At 39.8% G+C, this 18,436-nt stretch overlaps 1 protein-coding gene and 1 long non-coding RNA gene across 2 annotated transcripts in view; one reads left to right on the forward strand and one right to left on the reverse strand.

Annotated features, from left to right (window-relative positions):
- Positions 1–267: 267 nt before the first annotated feature.
- On the reverse strand, positions 268–2,975 carry LOC128657036 (uncharacterized). The gene is made up of 2 exons (XR_008402080.1): positions 2,753–2,975; positions 268–612 (listed from the first exon to the last, which is right to left on the reverse strand). It is a non-coding gene; the product is annotated as an uncharacterized LOC128657036 (long non-coding RNA).
- Positions 2,976–3,355: 380 nt separating this feature from the next.
- The window catches only part of LOC128657035 (zinc finger protein OZF-like), a 53,990-nt gene continuing 38,909 nt past the window's right edge, over positions 3,356–18,436 (forward strand). Inside the window, exons 1-6 of the mRNA XM_053711261.1 lie at positions 3,356–3,464; positions 12,808–12,930; positions 16,695–16,754; positions 16,946–17,093; positions 17,423–17,521; positions 17,658–17,741. Coding sequence (XP_053567236.1) covers positions 12,853–12,930; positions 16,695–16,754; positions 16,946–17,093; positions 17,423–17,521; positions 17,658–17,741 — 469 coding nt within the window. The 5' untranslated portion in view covers positions 3,356–3,464; positions 12,808–12,852. The remainder of the gene's footprint in view (positions 3,465–12,807; positions 12,931–16,694; positions 16,755–16,945; positions 17,094–17,422; positions 17,522–17,657; positions 17,742–18,436) is intronic.

Genomic DNA, 18,436 nt, shown 5'->3' on the forward strand with positions numbered 1-18,436 from the left:
TGGAAATTTTTTTCAAATGTTGGCAACTATGGTGTGTGTGTCTCTATGTCTTTGTGTGTTTTATGTGTCTGTGTGTTGATGGGTATATTATGTTAGTGGGTGACTTGTAACCGACACATGAGGGCATTTTGAAACTCATATGATTGTCTGTAATACAGCAAACAACACCCACAACTTCCTTTAACATGTTTCTTATATACTGTTAACTATAATTATCTTGTACCTTCATACTTGTGGTAGTGTGTTATTAAAGCAATGACTCAGAAATGGTGTTAATTATCTTATTTTTTTATTATTATCAATAATTTAAACAGAAACACACCACCGCCCCTTGTCCATCAGTCATTTGTTGAACATGGCATTAACTTGGAGGCCCTGTTGGTCAAGACATGCCTGCAAAAACAACTCCATATCTTCTCTGTGCTGAAATACAAAGAGGAATGGCTCCCTTGCTTCTGGTTCTTCTCTTTACATCACGTTATCTATGGCCTTTTGGCGGTCATCTTCATTCATTGACCCATAACTTGGCATGGTTATGCGCCCACAGAACAGTGCCTCATTCTTGACAACCCATTGTATAGCAATGTGTAGATCTTTAATGATTGCTGGCTCCTGTGTCAAGCACATGGGAAACTTAGTCATAGTCAGAATCAAAACTGTTATTTCCATAATAAATAAAAAATCATTTAAGGGACACTCAAGTCAAAAACAGACTTTTATAAATCAGAAAGAACATGCAGTTTCCAATTTACTTTCATTATAAAAACTGCTTCGTTCTCTTATTATCCTTTGCTGAAGGAAAACATTGCACTACTGGCAGCAAGATGAACACATATAGGCCACGTTCGGGCAGCGCTCAGGAGCTAGTGGAGGCGCTTCACTTCCAGCGATGACGTGGCGCTAGGTGACGTCACAAGCAAGGGAGCTTAGAGAAAACGAACGTTTTTAAATAAGCTCCCTTGTAGCTGACTGTAAAAATGTTTAAATTGTGTCTCTCTTTATTAGTGGAGGATTATTTTTATTTAAGCTGTTTACACAACACCGTTGTTCGAGAATAGTTTCCCCTGCCTCTCGGCAAACATTGGAACTCTGACCCACCTTCATTCAGCTGTTCTTAGCTCAGCCCCTGTAGCTTATCCTGCCACATTAAGCTAATAATAGTACGGGTGCTGAGCTGAGAGGAGCTGACTGGAGGTGGGTCAGAGTTCCGATGTTTGCCGAGAGGCAGGGGAAACCAGAGACACTGGGGAAACAATTCTCAGCATAACACCAGATAAGCATGACAGCAGCATTTAGTACAGGGCAAATTGGAGATAGGTTACTTAACCTATCTCCAATTTTCCCTGTACTAAATGCTGCTGTCAGACTTATCTGCCTCACCTGTCCCTCCTCTGCTGCTTATACAAACAAGGCAGCCTCCACAGCAAAACGTGTGTGGAGGCTGCCATGTTGCCAAGCATCTGAGCTTGCTCTGAAAAGTGACAGCTTTTCCAGCACGATGGAAGCGCTGGGACTTACGTCATCAGAGCACTCAAAAAACGCCAGGCATCTCACTTGCAAATGTGAGGAAAACGCTTGGAGCGCTGCCCGAACGGAGCCATAGTCATCCAATCTCAAAAGACAAATGTGTGCAGGCAAAAATCAGCAGCTAGCTCCCACTAGTGTTGAATATGTGCTTATTCTCTTTCAGCAAGGGATAACAAGAGAACAAAGCACATTTAAAAATAGATGTGAATTTATAAGTGTCTTAAAATGACAGGTTCTATCTGAATCATGCAAGTTAAATTTTGAATTTACTATCCCTTTATCTCCTTAAGGACCTCAGCTGTAACAGATGAAAAAAAAATTAAATAGTAAAAATCTTAAAAATAAATAGTTATGTAGGGTCTAGGCTTAGTGGTAGATCTAGGAGGAGGGTTAGATCTAGGCTTAGTGGTAGATCTAGGGGGAGGGTTAGATCTAGGGTTGGGGTTAAAAGGTCACTGAAGGAGAAAAAGGTTAAATCGTAAAAATTGAAAATTGGGTATTTCAAAACTCAGGACAAAATGAAGAAACTGTTTAGCCATGTTGTTTTCTCGGGGGTTGTAGATGCGTAACAGATTTTGGGGGTAAAAGTAAAAAAAAAAGTGTGGTTTTTAATATTTTTAATCATAATTTATAAAAATATTTAGTAAAAATTATATGATATGATGAAAATAATGGTATCTGTAGAAAGTCAATCTTATGGCGAGAAAAACAGTATATAATATGTGTGGGTACAGTAAAGGAGTAAGAGGAAAAATACAGCTAAACACAAACACCGCAGCAATGTAAAAACAGCCTTGGTCGCTAACGCTAAAAAATTGGTACAACAGTCAGGTCACTACGGGGTTAAATATGGTAAAAAAAAAAATTAAGAGGGAAATTACAGATAAACACAAACACCGCAGCAATGTAAAAACAGCCTTGGTCGCTAACGCTAAAAAATTGGTACAACAGTCAGGTCACTACGGGGTTAAATATGGTAAAAAAAAATTAAGAGGGAAATTACAGATAAACACAAACACCGCAGCAATGTAAAAACAGCCTTGGTCGCTAACGCTAAAAAATTGGTACAACAGTCAGGTCACTACGGGGTTAAATATGGTAAAAAAAAATTAAGAGGGAAATTACAGATAAACACAAACACCGCAGCAATGTAAAAACAGCCTTGGTCGCTAATGCTAAAGGTCTCTACGGGGATAAATACGGTAAAAAAAAGAAAGCAGCAAACCTTCTTCTTGTTTAAAGAGAACTTCCCCATGGAGGTTCTGGATGTCACATTTTTGTTGTGTAGAGTGGAGCTTTAAATAGTTCAATATTGTTAATTTAAAACAGTAGATAATACATGAAAACTAAAGAATTAGTCCTGTGATTTCCTGAGATGATCTATTTATAACTTAGAATAATCATTACATTTGCTCATACTTTGCCTAATATAGAACAAAATAATAGAACGTTTTCTAAATGATTGTGCATAAAGTTTATTTTAAAAAAAAAAGTTTTCTGAATGATTGTGCATATTGGTTGTGTGCTACATTAAAGTTTTATTGAAAAAAAAAAAATTGCAGTGGAGGTCACATGTTTCCTGTCTAGAGTGGAGCTCCACTCTGCAGATAGACTACTTTGGTAAAAGAGGCGGTGTCCCAAGGTTGATACTTTTGTTCAATATAAACCTAGTACCTTATCTACAGGTATATAATATTATATAGATATTCCCATTGCCTCACATACAAATACCTCACCAGTGCATTATTTACAGACAAATATTATTATAAAGAGGATCCCTCTGCCTCACACACACAGCCTCCTTCCAGAAGTTCCAATACTTTATCTTCGAGTAGCAGCTAGATCCCTTGCAGCAAAAGGACCGTAAACTGCCAGAAGCCACGTGACTGCAGTGACCTCATCTGTCCTTTTACCGGACTGGATCTAGCTACTACCAGGTAATATATATGTGATTTAAGGAAGCGTGACAACTAATATTAAAGTGAAGGTCAATTCTGCCGTCCAGGATCGCATATTTCAATGTATACTAAAAAATCAATATGATGTTCATTCACCAAAATATATTAAAAAACAATAATAACCTTTATTTTTCACTTGTTGTACCCGCTCCGTTGATGCTTCACAATCCGCCCGCCATACAACATTCTGTGATTGACATATTTGATGTCCTATTGGTATTTTAACCCCATGGCGTCCAGCCCCTTTTCCCTTTTGTCATCGTTACCCTATGCGCATGCGTTTATAGAAACAGCGCATCATCATCGGCATGCTCGTTCATGTAACGCGCATGCGTTTTCTGTTCTAACACTATTTACATTGATTCGTCAGCATTGGTCTCGTTTAGGAATACATACAAACCGCTTGCAAACCTAATACTTGGTAATTAAATAGCACGGCACATCTCACATACTTATTGAATTGTATATAATTATTTTCAAGTTATTTATCTTGATTCTTGCTATAAATTATTTTATTAGTCCTGCACAGTGTCGGTGCTCATTGTTGCTGACAGTATACCTGCTCCCATGCCACTGCAGCTGTCAGTCGTGCCCAGAATTTGGAACGTTATTTATGGCACCTATGGAACGCATGCGCCGTGGATCGGAGGATACGCATGCGCAGTGCAAAACGATTGCGGGTGGACGAGCGTAGTCCTCTTCGAAACTACAAAGCAACGTCAACACAATCGAATAAGGAAGTGTGGAGGGGGCGGAGGATAAGGCAAAAACGGAGGTATAATAAATAAACTATTTATATGTATAGGAATATTTTTTGGGACATATGAAATAAGCGATTAAAATAAATTAAACATTCTTTATTAAAATAAGTATAGTATATAAGAAAAATTGACCTTCACTTTAACCTCCTATAGGTGAGGAGGGGGCTGTGGGTGCGGAGAGAGAGGGGTTACGTGGAGGAGGAGGGGTTTATGTGCCAGACAGAGGGGAGCTGAGTACTTGTACAGGCTGAGGCTGGCTGACAGCGGTGCTGTGGTTCTGTACAGGGGCTGGAGTGTAAGACAGAGAGGGACTGATGTTTGACCCAGAGGTGGCTAATTGTCTGTACAGGGGCTTAGGTGTGGGGCAGAGGAGAACTGTGAACCAGTATAGAATGGGCGGGATGTGAGAGAGAGGGGGGCTGATAATCTGTATAGGGGCTGGGGTGTGAGGAGGGCTTAACATGGGCTGGAATGTGATACAGAGGGGAGGGCTGAAAGTCTGTATAGAGGCTGGGGGGTGAGACAGGTGTGTGTGAGACAGAGGGGATTGTGTGAGGCAGAGGAGAGTGTGTGAAACAGAGGGGGGGAGTGAGACAGGGTGGGGTGGGTGAGACAGAGGGGGGGGGGGTGAGAGACTGTACATGTGCTTAGGTGGGAGGCAGAGGGGGACTGAGAACCAATATAGGGACTGGTGTGTTTGTGTGTAAGACAGAGGGGGGGGGGGGGTTAAGAGACTGTACAGGGGCTTATGTGTGAGGCAGAGGGGGACTGAGAACCAATACAGGGACTGGTGTATATGTGAGAGAGGTATCTGAGTCTCTACAGGAGCTAATGTGTGAGAGGGACTGAGAGTTGGTACAGGGGCAGGGGTGTGTGAGACAGAGGGGACTGAGAGTCTATAAAGGGACTGGGATGTGAGGAGGGCTGAGCATCTGTACAGTGGCTGGAGTGTGAGACAGAGGGGGCTAATATTTTTTATAGGTGTGAGGCAGAAGTTGACTGAGAACCAATACCGAGGCGTACGTGTGTGTGTGTGTGTGAGAGAGAGAGGTCTGTGAGTCTCTACAGGGGCTGTGGTGTGATTGGGGCTGACGGTCCCTACAGGAGCTGAGTTGTGAGATGGTGGGAGGCTGAGCGTCTCTACAGGGGCTTGGGTGTGAGACTGAGGAGGAGCTGAGAATCTAAACAGGGGCTGAGTTGTGAGGGTGGCTTAATGTCTCTACAGGAGCTGGGATGTGAGATGGAGGGAGGCTAAGAGTCTGTACAGGGACTTGGGTGTGAGATAGGGGGGCTGAAAATCTATGAAGGGGCTGAGCTGTTCGGGGTGCTGAGGGTCTGTACAGGGCTGGGGTGTAGGGGGGGGCTGATGGTCTGTACAGGTGCTGGAGTGTGATACAGAGGGGAGGGCTGAGATTCTGTACAGGGGCTGGGGTGTGAGACAAAAGAGGCTGAGAGTCTATAGAGGAGCTGGAGTATGAGACAGAGGTGGCTGAGAGTCTGCACAGGGACTGGGGTGTGAAACAGAGGGGGTTTAGAACTTTTACAGGGTATGAGGTGTGAAACAGAGGGGGATGAGAACCAGTACAAGACTGGGCTGTGAGAGAGAGTGGGACTGAGCTTCTTGTACAGGGTATGAGGTGTAAAACAGAGGGGGCTGAGAGTGTGCACATGTATTAGACTGTGAGACAGAGGGGACTGAGATTGTGTACAAGGGCTTAGGTGTGAGGCAGAGGAGGACTTAGAACCAGTACAGGACTGGGGTGTGTGAGAGAGAGGGTCTGAGAATCTGTACAGGGGCTGGGGTGTTAGACAGAGGGGAGCTAAGAGTCTGTACAGGGCTGGGGTGTGAGGGGGTCTGTGGGTATGTACAGGGGCTGGGGTGTGAGACAGAGGAGAGCTGAGATCTTGTACAGGGGCTAGGTGTGAGGCAGAGGGGGGCTTTGAACCATTATAGGAGTGCAGTGTGGGAGAGATACAGAGAGAGGGGTTGAGAGTTTGTACAGGGGCTGAGGTGTGAGACAGAGGGGGGCTGAAAGCATGTACAAGGGATGGGGTGTGAGACAGATGGGTTGAGAGTCTGTATAGGGGCTGGGGTGTGAGTCAGAGGAGGCTGAGAGTCTACACAGGGACTGGGGTGTGAGACAGAGGGGTTGAGAGTCTGTATAGGGGCTGGATTATAAAACAGAGGGGGCTGAGAACCTGTACTGGAATTGAGGTGTGAGAGAGAGCGAGAGGCTAAGAACCTGTACAGGGCTGAGACAGAGGGGGCAGAGAGACTTCAAAGGGACTGGGGACTGAATCAGAGGGGGAGGATACAGGGACTGTACAGGCCAGTACAGGAGCTAGGCGGTGAAACAGTGGGGTCTGAGAGCTTGTACAGGGGCAAGCTGTATTTTAGGGAGTGAGGACTTGATGACGCACAGTCTGTGTGTTAGGGTGATGAGTACAAGTCTGACCTGTTTATAATAATTGTATATTTATTACTTGTTTATGTGATGGGGTCACAGGAAGTCAGTCTGCATGGTTGCCCAAAACAGGATGTGACATAACTGGGAAAAAGTTTGTAAAAAAATGTTTCTTATTGCTATTAGATATTATTATTATTATTATTACTGTTGCTATAATTGACCATTTATGACTATCTCAATGGTTTTAAGAGAGGAGAAAAGTAAAGGGTGACATGAAGCCATTTAACTAACTATGAAGAGGAAACCACATCCCAGAGTAATGCAATATATATATATATATATATATATAATAAAATGAAGCACAAGCACAGCTGTTCAGTGGGTAGTAGGTAGAATATGGAACCAGTCTAACAGCACATGTAGTACGGCAAATACTTACTTGGTGCACAGTATTTGTTGCGTCCTAACCTTAGCAGCCTCACATAATTTGTAATTGTATCCTATGATCAAGGTAATATGTGGGTTATATGATTTGGGGCAGATTCCGGTGTGAGCATAAACAGCAGATGAAAAACTAGGGTGCAGCAGGACAGAGCTACCAGTTTGGTATAATTCCATAAATTACAGGATGCCTGGTAACCAGGGAGCTGAGGCACCTACGGCTAGATTTAGAGTTTTGTTGGTAACGACCCGCGTAGCTAACGCTGGCTTTTTTTCCCCCGCACATTTTAATTACTGCTGGTATTTAGAGTCCACAGAAGGGCTGCGTTAGGCTCCAAAAAGGGAGCGTATAGCATATTTACCGCCACTGCAACTCTCAATACCAGCGGTGCTTACGGACGCGGCCAGCTTCAAAAACGTGCTCGTGCACGATTCCACCATAGAAAACAATGGGGCAGTTTGAGCTGAAAAAAAACCTAACACCTGCAAAAAAGCAGCGTTCAGCTCCTAACACAGCCCCATTGTTTCCTATGGGGAAACACTTCCTATGTCTGCACCTAACACCCTAACATGTACCCAGAGTCTAAACACCCCTAACCTTACACTTATTAACCCCTAATCCGCCGCCCCCGCTATCGCTGACCCCTGCATATATTTTTTAACCCCTAATCTGCCGCTCCGTACACCGCTGCAACCTACGTTATCCCTATGTACCCCTAATCTGCTGCCCCTAACACCGCCGACCCCTATATTATATTTATTAACCCCTAATCTGCCGCCCCCAACGTCGCCTCCACCTACCTACAATTATTAACCCCTAATCTGCCGACCGGACCTCACCGCTACTATAATAAATGTATTAACCCCTAATCCGCCTCACTCCTGCCTCAAAAACCCTATAATGAATAGTATTAACCCCTAATCTGCCCTCCCTAACATCGCTGACACCTAACTTCAAGTATTAACCCCTAATCTGCCGACCGGACCTCACCGCTACTCTAATAAATGTATTAACCCCTAAAGCTAAGTCTAACCCTAACACTAACACCCCCCTAAATTAAATATAATTTTAATCTAACAAAATAAATTAACTCTTATTAAATAAATTATTCCTATTTAAAGTGAAGGTTAAGTTTAGTGGTTTCGTCGCCTGTAATATATTATATAAGTCCTAAATAACATGATCGCTATTTTTTTTTTAAATATAAGTATATAGATTATAGTGTTATAAACATGTTATATTTACTCTCCCGGCCGTTTGTTGCTCCTCCCTCCATTGATTTCCGGATTATTCATTACATTATGTACAGAGCAGTCCCACCCGCTCTGTACGTCATTCAAAAGCTCGTTCACGTTTTCATGAGCAATTGCGCATGCGCACCACTCGCCGTAATTTGTATTTGCGCCTGCGTGACCTATTTTGACAAAATACAAGACATATCCGGAGGAATCGAGGAAAGCGCATGCGCAAAACTAGAACGCGCGTTGAGCCTAACACATAGGAAGTAAATACAACGCATGCGCATTAGTTAGAGTTTTGCAGTGACGTAATTTGACGGCCGCCTAACGGCCAGTGTCTCTATTGGCTTAGAAAAAAACGTGACCAGGAAAAAAAAAAAAAAAAAACGGGCTGTTTAAACAGTCTAATGAATCGGATAAAGAAGAGGTAATAAATACATTAATATAGCGAAACGAAAATTTTGATGAATTAAACTCACATTTATTTGGATACTATTTAAAGGGAAAGAAGTTTAATAACTAAAACTTTACCTTCACTTTAAAGCTAAATACTTACCTGTAAAATAAACCCTAATATAGCTACAATATAAATTATAATTATATTGTAGCTATTTTAGGATTAATATTTATTTTACAGGCAACTTTTTAATTATTTTAACCAGGTACAATAGCTATTAAATAGTTCATAACTATTTAATAGCTACCTAGTTAAAATAATTACAAAATTACCTGTAAAATAAATCCTAACCTAAGTTACAATTAAACCTAACACTACACTATCAATAAATTAATTAAATAAAATACCTACAATTATCTACAATTAAACCTAACACTACACTATCAATAAATTAATTAAATAAAATACCTACAATTATCTACAATTAAACCTAACACTACACTATAAATAAATTACTTAAATACAATACCTACAATTATCTACAATTAAACCTAACACTACACTATCAATAAATTAATTAAATACAATACCTACAATTATTTACAATTAAACCTAACACTACACTATCAATAAATTAATTAAATACAATACCTACAAATAAATACAATTAAATAAACTAACTAAAGTACAAAAAATAAAAAAGAACTAAGTTACAAAAAATAAAAAAATATTTACAAACATTAGAAAAATATTACAACAATTTTAAACTAATTACACCTACTCTAAGCCCCCTAATAAAATAACAAAGCCCCCCAAAATAAAAAAATGCCCTACCCTATTCTAAAATTAAAATAGAAAAGCTCTTTTACCTTATCAGCCCTTAAAAGGGCCATTTGCGGGGCATGCCCCAAAGAATTCAGCTCTTTTGCCTGTAAAAAAAAACATACAATACCCCCCCAACATTAAAACCCACCACCCACATACCCCTAATCTAACCCAAACCCCCCTTAAATAAACCTAACACTAAGCCCCTGAAGATCTCCCTACCTTGTCTTCACCACACCGGGTCCCGATCGTTCCAGAAGAGACTCCGAAGTCTTCATCCAAGCCCAAGCGGGGGCTGAAGAGTGGCGTCCATCCTCCGGCTGAAGTCTTGATCCAAGCGGCGGCTAAAGAATTCCATCTTCGGCAGAAGTCTTCATCCTATCCGGGCAGAAGAGTAGATCCGATCTGTTCCGATCAGCCAATAGAATGCGAGCTCAATCTGATTGGCTGATAGAATCCTATCAGCCAATCGGAATTTGAGGGACACCATCTTGGATGACGTCCCTTAAAGGAACCTTCATTCTGTTTTAGGACGTCGGAAGAAGAGGATGGATCCGCGCTGGAGGTCTTGAAGATGGAGCCGTTCGTCATCGGATGGAAGAACATAGAAGATGCGGCTTGGATGAAGATGTTTGCCGGTCCGGATCTACTCTTCTGCCCGGATAGGATGAAGACTTCTGCCCGAAGATGGAATTCTTTAGCCGCCGCTTGGATCAAGACTTCAGCCGGAGGATGGACGTCACTCTTCAGCCCCCGCTTGGGCTTGGATGAAGACTTCGGAGGCTCTTCTGGACCGATCGGGACCCGGTGTGGTGAAGACAAGGTAGGGAGATCTTCAGGGGCTTAGTGTTAGGCTTATTTAAGGGGGGTTTGGGTTAGATTAGGGGTATGTGGGTGATGGGTTGTAATGTTGGGGGGGGGTATTGTATGGTTTTTTTTTACAGGCAAAAGAGCTGAATTCTTTGGGGCATGCCCTGCAAAGGGCCCTTTTAAGGGCTGGTAAGGTAAAATAGCTTTTCTATTTTAATTTTGGAATAGGGTAGGGCCTTTTTTTTATTTTGGAGGGCTTTGTTATTTTATTAGGGGGCTTAGAGTAGGTGTAATTAGTTTAAAATTGTTGTAATATTTTTCTAATGTTTGTAAATATTTTTTAATTTTTTGTAACTTAGTTCTTTTTTTATTTTTTGTACTTTAGTTAATTTAATTGTATTTATTTGTAGGTATTGTATTTAATTAATTTATTGATAATGTAGTGTTAGGTTTAATTGTAACTTAGGTTAGGATTTATTTTACAGCTAATTTTGTAATTATTTTAACTAGGTAGCTATTAAATAGTTATGAACTATTTAATAGCTATTGTACCTGGTTAAAATAATTACAAAGTTGCCTGTAAAATAAATATTAATCCTAAAATAGCTACAATATAATTATAATTTATATTGTAGCTATATTAGGGTTTATTTTACAGGTAAGTATTTAGCTTTAAATAGGAATAATTTATTTAATAAGAGTTAATTTATTTAGTTAGATTTAAATTATATTTAATTTAGGGGGGTGTTAGGGTTAAGGTTAGACTTAGCTTTAGGGGTTTATAAATTTATTAGAGTAGCGGTGAGGTCCGGTCGGCAGATTAGGGGTTAATACTTGAAGTTAGGTGTCGGCGATGTTAGGGAGGGCGGATTAGGGGTTAATACATTTATTATAGTGGCGGTGAGGTCCGGTCGGCAGATTAGGGGTTAATAAGTGTAGGTAGGTAGCAGCGACGTTGGGGGGGCAGATTAGGGGTTAATAAATATAATATAGGGGTCGGCGGTGTTAGGGGCAGCAGATTAGGGGTTCATAGGGATAATGTAGGTTGCGGCGGTGTGCGGTCGGCAGATTAGGGGTTAAAATTTTTTATTAGAGTGGCGGCGATGTGTGGGGGCCTCAGTTTAGGGGTACATAGGTAGTTTATGGGTGTTAGTGTACTTTAGAGCACAGTAGTTAAGAGCTTTATGCCCAGAAAGCTCTTAACTCCTGACTTTTTTTCTGCGGCTGGAGTTTTGTCGTTAGATTTCTAACGCTCACTTCAGCCAAGACTCTAAATACCGGCATTAGAAAGATCCCATTGAAAAGATAGGATACGCAAATGGTGTAGGGGGATCTGCGGTATGGAAAAGTCGCGGCTGCAAAGTGAGCGTTAGACCCTTTCCTGACTGACTCTAAATACCAGCAGTAGCCCAAAACCAGCGTTAGGAGCTTCTAACGCTGGTTTTGACGGCTAACGCCAAACTCTAAATCTAGACGCTAGTGTTTTAATTCTGCTTCCTGATTTATCAGATAACCGTGCATATTCCTGTGTACAGTCACCTTATTTTGCTTCTAATGAACTTAAAGGGACACTAAAATCAAAATTAAACATTCATGATTCAGATAGAGCATTCAGTTTTAAACACCTTAGCAATTTACTTTGATTAACAAAATGTGCACCGTCTTTTTATATTTACACTTCTGAGCATGTGCAAGAAGTCACAAAATATATGTATATGCTTTTGTGATTGGCTGATGGCTCTCACATGGTATGGGGGGAGTGGAAATAGATATAGCTTTGACATTTGTCAGAAAAAAATCTACTACTCATTTGAAATTCAGACTAAGTGCTATTGCATTGTCTTGTTATCATGCAAATTTACTGGCCCTTTAAAGGGACATGAAACCCAACTTTTTTCTTTCATTATTTAGAAAGAGCAAGCAATTATAAACAACTTTCCAATTTACGTCTATTAGCTAATTTGCTTCATTTTCTTGATATAATTTGTTGAAAAGCATATCTAAATAGGCTCACTAGCTGCTGATTGGTGGCTGCACATAGATGCCTTGTGTGATTCGTTCACCGATGTGCATTGCAATTTCTTTAACAAAGGATATCTAAAGAATAAAGCAAATTAGATAATAAAATTAAATTGGAATGTTGTTAAAAATTAGATTCTCTATTTGAATCATGAAATAAAAAATTTGTGTTTCATGTCCCTTTAATATTAAATAAATGTGTCGTCCCATAATGTCAAACATGCTATATAAAGATTGTTACATTTTATCACTTTATGTTATCTGCGGCATATGCAGCTAGTCACATGTGTACTATTAGATTGCTCATAAGTGAAATAAACATGTTTAATATCACATAATCATCTCTTTACCATAATATAAATACAGGAAGATTTTGGATTATTTCTGATCTCTCAAGCTGCCGTATTTCTTTCTTCTCACAGGTGTCACATTTATAGCATCTGACTCAGTCACTGACAAAGAACAAGATGAACACATGCAGGAAGCTGATGGCAGAGCAGTTCCTGAGTCAGGCCCTGGGCATCATCTGCCTGCTGACCGGAGAGGTAAGAGCTGCTGGGTAATGTCATGTGACACTGGTCCTATTTACTGTGCTGCTTCTGATACACCGGACCTATCTTACTAACTCTAGCTTCAGCTTACCCAGACCATCTCACTTAACCTCACCGACCGACCATCTCCTAACCCTAACTTTATCTCACCCAGACCGTCTCACTAACCCTAACTTTATCTCACCCAGACCGTCTCACTAACCCTAACTTTATCTCACCCAGACCATCTCACTAACCCTAACTTTATCTCACCCAGACTGTCTCACTAACCCTAACTTTATCTCACACAGACCGTCTCACTAACCCTAACTTTATCTCACCCAGACCGTCTCACTAACCCTAACTTCATCTCACCCAGACCGTCTCACTAACCCCAACTTCATCTCATCGAGACCAACCATCTCCTAACCCTAACTTCATCTCACCCAGACCGTCTCACTAACCCTAACTTCATCTCACCGAGACCGACAATCTCACCAACCCTAACTTCAGCTCACCCAGACCATCTCACTAACCCCAACTTCATCTCACCCAGACCGACCGTCTCCTAACCCTAACTTCAGCTCACCCGACCATCTTACTTAACCTCACCGAGACTATCTGACTAACCCCAACTTCAGTTCACCCAGACCATCTCACTAACCTTAACTTCATTTTTTTTAAATTTATTTATTTATCAGTTTTTCAGCATTACATAAAAAAGGCAACACAAATCAAACCAACAAAAAAAGAAAATGATAAATTGTGGAAGCGCAGCTCCTAGTCATATTGTAACTTCCATGGAGACACAGCTCCACATCAAAAAGGAAATAGAGATACAACAATCTACTCTACTGCATAGCCATTATCTTAACTTGTGTCACTTTTTCTATGTGCTGAGATTCAACTTTAGCTTCCCTTCAAGCAACCTTCTCTTATCTTAATTTTTGGACATAGCTAAACAGTGCGTTACCTTATTCTGTGTTACAATTTTAAGCTTTTCCTAACTAAACATCAATATAAACCTAAATTAAGGAGTTACTGCTCCAATTCACAATATCACATTCTTGAAGACGCAGCTCCACATCAAAAAAAATACAAAGCCAACCTTGATTAGCTCTCCTAGAAAACTATTGTCATAGATTACATTGCTTTTTCTGTCAACTAAAATTAATCCTCATATTACCATTTTCTTTGGAACTTGCGGCATGCCTTAAAAATAAATCAAAACCAAAGGAAACATAATATATCTATAGCAATACATAGAAAAGTAGTGTGTATCAACCTATCCTACTTGGGCCCTAAGTCAGATACAATGTAAGTCATTATATATTTATTAATACAATCCAAACGTAGGATACAAAAGTTAAGAAAAAAATGAACATGCGTTTTTTAAGTAAAAAATCTTAGACATCAGAGGTTTAACAAACAAAAAAATAAAAAATAAAAATAGGGGGGGAAGCAAAAAACACAAAACCTAAAAATAAAATAGAATCCCTACCCCCCTGTCTCCCCTAACATTGACCCCAGATTATGTCACGCTACTCCAGAACATGAGTTAGCTTACTGATTTTATAACTATTAGTATATTTCTCTATATAGAGAGATCCATGATGCAGGGAATTCATCTAATAACACCAATTCGGCAAAACTATTAGAACTCAAAAAAGGATTCAATATACGTTTTTGGATTTGGTGAGGGTAAGTTTTAATTATAGGGAGCCATCCTACTAAAAAAAAATATTTTTTGTTCCCCTAACAATTGTGTGTGGAATGATTCAAAAATGATCTGATTCTGTATTTCTCTAATAAAAAGTGAGAAACTAGGAGCTGTTCTACTCTTCCAGGCTTTCAATATTAGATGTCTGGACAACAAGATTACTGTATTCAGTATATTTCTATAAGGATTTTGATTATCTATTTGGGCTTCAAGAAATATAATCTCTTCAAGCCCAATAGAGACATCAACCCCATAGTTTTTATTAAACCAATAGGTGACCTTGTTCCAAAATTGGAAGATCTTTGGGCAAAGACCAAACATATGTAGAATGTCTGCATTTAAATATGAACAGCGTGGGCATAGAAATGATTGTACTAAAAACATTCTTTTCAATCTAGCGGGGGTAAAATAATAATTGTTCAGTAATTTCATGTGAGATTCTTTCCAATTTATTGAAACCCTGTATTTACCTAATACAGAGAAACTTGTCTTAATCTTCTCATGGTTCATACCTGGGAAATAAGGTGTACATGTATTACATATTTTATCTAAAAAAATTTGGCTCTGTTTAGCCAGCATAATGTTATATATCAAAGATATAGATGTAGTTCCCCCAACAGATTTTTGAATACATGTTCTAATATCTGACCATGAACCACTACTATCAGGTACCCAATCCTTACTATTAATAAAATGACGTATTTGCAAATAGGCAAACAGACTGTTTCTCGGGAGATCAAATTGCTTTATAAGAGAATCAAATCTTACTATCTGACCCGTATCCAGTGAAAATTGGTGTAAATATTTCAGGCCCTTCTCTTCCCATGTCTTAAATATTTTCTGGGTATTTCCACTATATTATTAATGGTAATTAGGTAATTAGGCTGGCAACATTACCAGGAATTTTACTTGGTGGATTATGTAAGATAGTTTTTAAAGAGAAGGGATAGATAATATGACTTTCAATATCATTTGAGGAAAACCAATTAGATTCTGCTAGCCAGTCAATTGCAATTTTGACTAAGGCTGCCAGATTGTAGAAATTAATATTGGGTAAGGCAAGACCAGCTGTATTACGTTTTTGAGTTAGCTTATCAATAGAAATACGTGACACTAACCTTAACTTCAGTTCAGCCAGACCATAACACTAACTTAAAGGTACGTTCTACTTGAAAATTGCTATTGTTTTAACATATTCACCAGTTTTGCATAACCATCACTGTTATACAAATATCCTTTTTGCTTTATTATTACCTGTATCTAAGCCTCTGCAGACTGCCACTTATCTCAGTGCTTTTTACAAACTTGCGGTTTCACCAACTAGTGCTGGTTCCTGCATAACTCCATAGGAGTGAGCACAATGATATCTATATGTCACGCATGGAATAGCACTGTCTTGCTGTGAAAAGCTAATAAAAAGCACTGAGATAAGAGGCGACCTGCAGGGGCTTAGACACAGGCAGAGATTTAGAGTTTTAGTGGTTATAAAGTATATTACATTGTTAGTTATGCAAAGATGGGGAATTGGTAGTAAAGGTGTTATCTATCTATCTTTTTAAATAGTAAAAAAAATCAAGTAGACTGTCCATTTAAGCTCACTCATCTGCACAACCCTCCTATACAAATCCTCTTCCAGCAAAAAAAAATATATATATACTAATCCTAGCATCCAAGACCCCTCCCACCATAAAGAAAAAGCCCACTCATACAAAGCCCTACTACATGACCTCTATTGCAAAAACTCACCCCAGACCCTAAAGGCCCCTCTGCATGACCCCAACTACAAAAAGGCTTAAAACCCAAGGGACCCTAGCACCAATGGAACCTTCTATCAACCAAGGGCTCAACATTTTGCCCCCCCATCACACCCTCTCAAATGTTCCAGCAATGTTGATGTTCTTGGGCTCATGTCCTCAGTCTTTAGCCGCTTTTATCCATATAGGCCACACAGAATTATCCACTATATTTTATTTATGTTTTGTGATGATCGAGAGAAGTAAGCAAGAACTTGTTAGTCCAGGCAAATGGAGTCTGATGAGCTTTCTCATACATATTATAGGAATACATTATTGTGAAGAAGAGGCCCTCCCACAGCAGCATACAACAGCTGAGCGGAGAGGTGAGTACTGCTGGGGAATGTGACATTATACACAGTGACTCACTTTACTGACCCATCTGGCCCTGTGTGTATTTCCTACCAGCTGTCTGTGTCTCTGTATGTTCTCAGTAACATTATCCTGGCTCTGTCAGTAAAAGTGTGTGACAGAACCAGTCCCTGTGTCAGTACTGAATGAGTTGTGTGTGTTTCAGGTTCCTATAAAGTCTGATGATGTTGCTGTGTATTTCTCTATGAAGGAGTGGGAGTATATAGAGGGACACAAGGAGCTTTACAAGGACGTCATGATGGAGACTCACCAAGCACTAAGGACTATGGAGATCCCAGGAAATGAGAGCTCAGGTAACGCTGTGTAGTAATAAATATCTCACTCGGGAAGTGCTCATACACTACTGACGTGACTGACACAGAGCAAATCTACAGTGAATCTGTCACATGTGATCTAATAAGCTGTCTGATTATAAACTAATGTTATACCCAACAAAAATAATAAAAACACAGTTAAAGGGTCAAGAGGAATTACTGCTAAAGCAATTTGTATATTCATTTATATATGTAAATGTTTAAGTGCAAAACAGATGCTTTGTTTTGTTCTTAATTGAATACATTTAAATATATATAAATTGTTTCATATCCATTTAACAAAATAAACTCATTTTATTCTTTATTAGAACTAACAGGTCACAGAGATGAAAATCTAGACACAGGAGCACATAGAGAACTTGTACAGAATATTCAGCCAGTGGAGACCCCATCAGACGTCTCTGCAGGTAACAGATCTATGGCAGAAGCTACTAGTAATGTTTTCTAATATTGATGTGTTGTGTAATATTACTGTATAATCAGTTTGTGTGAGATAACTGCACTTAAATCCATTTATTCAAAAAAACTCATTTTATTTATTAGAACTAACAGGACACAGAGATGAAAATCTAGACACAGGAGCTACTGAACTTGTACAGATTATTCAGCCATCAGATGTCTCTGCAGGTGAGTGATCTATGGTATAAGGTTCACAGTTAGAAAACTCAGATTATAAAATGTTTTCCTCCTATGTTAATGATGAGCCTCAGTACAGACAGATTGTAATAATAAAATCTATTTGGTTCACACCCCTACCTTGTCCTTTCTTCTCTCTCACCCTCTGCTTCATGTAAATTGTACACACACATGCTCTCTATTCTCTTCACTCTCACCCTCTGATTCATGTAAATGGTACAGATATGTCCTCTCTTCCCTTCTCTCTCACCCTCTTATTTATGTAAATGATACACACACATGCCCTCTCTTCCTTCTCTCTCACACTCTGCTTCATGTAAATGATACACACACACATGCCCTCTCTTCCTTCTCTCTCACCCTCTGCTTCATGTAAATGATACACACACACATGCCTTCTCTTCCTTCTCTCTCACCCTCTGCTTCATGTAAATGATACACACACATGCTCTCTCTTCCTTCTCTCTCACCCTCTGCTTCATGTAAATGATACACACACATGCCCTCTCTTCCTTCTCTCTTACCCTCTGATTTATGTAAATGATACACACACATTCCCTCTCTTCCCTTCTCTCTCACCCTCTGATTTATGTAAATGGTACACACATATGCCCTCTCCCTTCTCTCTCACCCTCTGCTTCATGTAAATGATACACACACATGCCCTCTCTTCCTTCTCTCTTACC

Source organism: Bombina bombina, chromosome 4, assembly GCF_027579735.1.
Source record: "Bombina bombina isolate aBomBom1 chromosome 4, aBomBom1.pri, whole genome shotgun sequence".
In the NCBI taxonomy this organism is placed as follows: domain Eukaryota; kingdom Metazoa; phylum Chordata; class Amphibia; order Anura; family Bombinatoridae; genus Bombina; species Bombina bombina.